This window comes from Charadrius vociferus, unplaced genomic scaffold, assembly GCF_000708025.1.
Source record: "Charadrius vociferus isolate BGI_N301 unplaced genomic scaffold, ASM70802v2 scaffold214, whole genome shotgun sequence".
Taxonomy (NCBI): domain Eukaryota; kingdom Metazoa; phylum Chordata; class Aves; order Charadriiformes; family Charadriidae; genus Charadrius; species Charadrius vociferus.
The window spans coordinates 1466015-1470706 of record NW_009647955.1 but is presented as its reverse complement, the minus strand read 5'-3'; the positions used below and the strand labels follow the sequence as shown (position 1 = coordinate 1470706).

The 4692-nt window shown below is 46.9% G+C and overlaps 1 protein-coding gene across 2 annotated transcripts in view; it reads left to right on the top strand.

The window, feature by feature from the left end:
* The first annotated feature begins 3790 nt into the window (after window positions 1-3790).
* Window positions 3791-4692, top strand: part of PCYT1A (phosphate cytidylyltransferase 1, choline, alpha) — a 12102-nt gene continuing 11200 nt past the window's right edge. The window contains exons 1-2 of one of the 2 annotated variants that reach the window (XM_009883354.1): window positions 3791-3814; window positions 4455-4595. In XM_009883354.1, the coding sequence (XP_009881656.1) occupies window positions 4479-4595 (117 nt within the window). In that variant the 5' untranslated portion in view covers window positions 3791-3814; window positions 4455-4478. Of the gene's footprint in view, window positions 3815-4150; window positions 4181-4454; window positions 4596-4692 lie in introns of those variants that run through there. The other variant, XM_009883353.1, reaches the window with a different exon arrangement.

The following is a 4692-nucleotide window of genomic DNA, read 5'->3' as shown; positions in this document are numbered from 1 at the left end:
GTGCCAGCCTGGGAGCCTGGGAGCTGTGGGTGTCGGAGGGGCTCCGCTCGTCCAGTGTGCCAGTCTTGCATGGATTCAAATCTCTGGGAAACACAACAGCCTTGGGCTGGAGCATTTGCTGAGTTGTTGCAGTCAGCTCTTGTTTTTTGCAGGCTTTGAGTTTAAGTAGCAGGATTTATTTTGCCTCGGTGTGTAAATCTGCAAGTGAAAAGCGGCGGAAGTGGCCAAAGAAATCCTGCTACAGCATGTAGATTCGCAGATAATATCCTTCAAGAAATTCCTTGGGACACCAAAACACAAAGAATGCAGATGGGCCAGGTCCTCATGCATCTGTGTGCTAGGGGTGCAGAAACATCTGATCTGCTTCTCTGTTGTAGTGTGAGGCAGGCAGTTCTCTGACACCACCAAGGCTAAACAAAACATGTACTGTCCATGAAGATGCAGACAGTGAGATAAGGCTTTGGCTAAGCAAGAAGATTTGCCGCGCCTATTCTGACCTCCATCTGCCAAAAGTGTTAACTTGGGTGTTGTGGTGAAATTCCAGCTCCAATGATGGTGTAGTTAACTCGCACTAAAGGAGAAGTTTTAAATTCCTTCCCTGCCTATATAATTTTTTTTCTTTGTGGTAATCAATGCTTGTCCTTCTTCCCTCCCAGAAGCGGCTGCGTTTCAGTAGGAAATGACTTGAGCTTTGTAGTATTACTCTCAGCAAAGTGCTGGATGATTTCTGAAGGCTGTTATTGCCACAGTTCAAAGAAAACTCCTATTTCTCCCTTCAACCCGCTTCCTCTCCTTCATTCAATATCAGCACTTGGCGACTGAGAGGAGCGATTCCCTGACAGGGAGAGAAACTCCTCTCCTGTCTGACTGTCAGCTGCCCCTCGCAGAGCCCGTGCGACTCTCTCTCTCAAGGTGAGCTTGCTGGCAGGTGATGCAAGGTGCTTCTTTGGTGCTGGATATGCACCAAAGAAATAAGGTTCAGAAGCAAAGCCCCAAGTGTTTTGCAAAGTGGTGCAGAGACTGTGATTTGCCCATTGCTTTCCCAAATGGGGCGCTTCTTAGCTTTGCTTCTAGCAAGCAGTTTCTCATATTCTCAGTAATGCAGGAGGGTGATGCCTTAGAGAAAATAGAACAGTGTTAATATTTTACTGAGAGGCTCTTTCTTCTGGTTACGCCTGGTTTTTTTATCTTGGGAGTTTTTCAGGATGACCTTTGAGAGCTATCTTCTCTTCCCCCTGCCCCATCTGCTGCAAATGTAATTAATTTTAGAGCAGTCAGTGTTTTACGCATTTGAGGAAGCAAAGCTGCGTGCTCACCGTGTTAAGCTTAGCTACAGATGCTGGATCCCATTGTTAGTAAGTAATTGTTTGGGTTACTATTTTAGTCATTGGAGTTAAAATGAAACATTGTAAGATTAGTAGCTTTATCACAGTAAGGTATGGTTTGTTTTAAAAAAAAAACGTGTTCCCAGTTTTTAATGAAGGTGAGTTTGGCGCTAGGAGGATGTCTCAGAATCGTACTAGCCACTGGACAGAGGTTTTAAAGCTCTGAAGAGTGGTAAAATTTTTGTATTAATTTGAATGATTAACAGAGCTGTGTCACTCTTGAGGTGCCCAGCCCAGTTTTCTGGATACTACAGAGGCTCCTTTGGCATCATCTAGCCTGTAACATCAGACCAGATAGAGCGTATTTACACCATCCTCAAAGCTGGTGTCTGCCTTGGTACTGCTGCTGCAGGTGGCTGGTGCGGTCTGACCACTGCTGCTTATTTAATGCAAAGCAAATCTATTTGCTTAACCTATTGTTTGCCATCATTTGACTACGTATGCCATGAGAAGTGGAAAAGTGAGGTAGGGTGGAGGAAGGCGGATGGTTGGTTGTGGGAGGGGTTGGAAGAAGCTGTTGGAGATTTCTCCTGGGCTCAGACAGTGCTGCTGTGCATCAGTGTAAAGCACAGCATTGCCCTGTGTTGTAACCTGCAGTTCTTTGGCCGGCCCTGAGCTCTGCACCCAGCAGCGATACGCTGGTGATAACTCAGCAGAGAGTGTGGTGCTGTGCAGAGAAGTCTGGTTGCTCTCATGGGCCAAGCTGACATGGGAAGAGCTTTACCTGTTTGTGCCTGGAGGCTGCGATGTCCGTACTTCAGCACCAAAGCCTCTGCCAGTGCTTTTTAATGTTTTACTGGGCAGTGGTTCAGAATGACTGCGCTCAGCACATTAACAGACCTTTTAATTCTCTCCAAAGGGGAGCAAAGCGAGCGGTCAGAGACCAACAGGTGACTTGAAGCACAGTGAAATTATTTTGAGCAACTAACAAGAAAATCTGCTACTGTTTCCCTATGCTGTTTCCATGAGTGCTGAGGTTACTTGAACCAGAGGTCTGCTGCTTTTTGGGTCTGCTAGGACCATGGTGGTGAAGTAAATAACTGATACAGAGTGTTCTTGCAAGATGACACCTTGCAGAACCTAAGAATTACTTGTGTCATACCCTGTGTTTTTGCAGAGGCGCTCTGGAACCTGCTGCGTTTATAGCACAGATCTTGCCTGAAAGTTAAATCTTTTCTTAAGTGTTTGAAGACTTGGAGCTTGGGATTGCAAACTCTTTTTGCCTGAGATTGCTTTTGTACATTCCCATATGTTTGTCTGTTGTTAGGAAATAGTAAATTAATTACTGGAATGGGGGAAGCTCAGCAAACTTGACTCGCAGGCATTATGGAGTGAGTGCTGGATGGCTCATGCAGTTCTGAAATGTCCTTGTGGCTGCTCTTCACTGTCACTTTTCTCTTCTCCCCAATATTGTTTTGGCTCCCCAATCACCTAAGATTCTTTTTTCCTGTTCTTAGTGCATTGTTCAGCTGTGTTTGGCCCTAATGCTGTTCGTGAGGTATCATCTTGTTGATGCCTGTTGGGGAGAGCAGTATGTTCGTGTGTGTTAAGCTGTGTTTGACTCCTTACTTTGGAACATTCCTTAACTTGGAGTCATTTGTACTTGGGTGAGTCCAATCACTCAATCTCCTTCTTAATAGCTCTCTTTCACAAAGCCCACGCTTCTTGGTTGCTGAGCAGCAGGGCTTTGCCCAGCAGCCCTCCCTGAGGACAGTCCCAGCTCGTCTTGAGTAGAAACATTTGGCAGACTCTGCCAAGGAGAGGGATGGTGTTCAGAGGGACATCTGCCCTTTCTCATACCTCGCGCTTGCCCCACCTAACGTGTTCCAGCACACCTACTGCATCTGGGTGGGGAGACATTTTAAATTCCACAGGGCTCTTATTATTAGGGTGTTGAGGCACACAGGTAAGCATCGTTCCTGGGCGGAGGGGTCGTGCTGCTCTCAGGAATGCTGGGTCAGAAGTGCCATTTGCTGCACTGGAGAGCCGCACACTTCAAGAGAGATAATGCTGCTCTTTAGTTACAAACTTCACAAATCTACCACCCATTTCTAACTCCTGTAGTAGCTGAAAAGGGAATGTTTGCTGCTGTGCCTTCCTATAAACCCCTAACTTTGCTTCAGCTGTGTGAAGTGCTGGGCTTCCTAATGCTCCAGGGCCCTTTTGGGAAGGTACAGTGACTCCAGTTCACAAACAAGGATAGCTTACTTTCAGATAGCTGTCACGATTTCTGTCCCAAGCTGGTTGTCTGTCTATCTGTTCATCACAGAAGCAGTTCAGCTGAACCACCGCTAATTACAACCTGGTACGTAAAGTGCCAGAAGTAAGTGTGCCCTAATGTGGTGTCAGCAGCTGCTTCACCGTCAGCTGAGTCACCACTGCAGTGGGGACAGGGGACAAGAGGGGAGCATGGTGGCAGCCATCCCAAGGTGAGCTGTACCTACTGGGGAGCTGCAGCTTGGTCTTACACAAACAACAAAGCAAACATCAAGCCGGCTATTTGTTCAAGTTGTGACCGTGGGTTGCACCCTCCTTTCCTCACTCTTGTCCTTCTGCTTAAACCTGCTCCTTCCTCTGTTCAGGATTGTGCAGGGATGCAGCACACCTACCGGCTGTCTTGGTGGGCAAGGGGGAGGCACAGAAGGGTGGAAGAGTGTTTGCATTCATCAAAATGAGAGCTGGGGGAGGGCTGAATGCAGACTGGGCATGCCTTATTCCTTAGGTTGCTTTTCAGATGCTAAAATAGCATAATTAGCCTTGTAGTAATGATTTATAACTTGCATTGCAACTCTTGTGCGAGTTTCTCTCCAGCCAGCTGACTGCTGCACACTTCTCTCCACAGAACAGCTCCGAGTTGCATTAAATGATTCAGTATTCCCACCGGGCACTGTTTGTCAAGCCTTGGCAGCTGATGCCAAATACAACTGGCTAAGCCCCTTGTTAGGTGGCTGTGTCTTTGCTCTGACCTTCTATACACTGTGCCTGCTGTTGACTGATTCTGCTTTGGAAGAACTGAGAAATATCTCTTTTTTTTTTTTTTTTTCCCCCCTCTCCTTCATTTTGTTCCAGTTCTTACTGGACGTGCTTGGCAAGATGGAGCCGCCGACCTCCTCCAGACTGAATTCCCGAAAGAGAAGAAAAGATGGATCTGGCCCCAATGGGGCCGCAGAGCTGGATGGAATCCCTCCAAAAATGTCCCGACGCTCATTTGTAAGTAAGCAGAGATAGGAGCTTTAGGTGCCTGCCAGATTAGGACATTGAGCTATAACAGCAGAAAGATAAATGGGATGTTTTTTCTGTGGACACA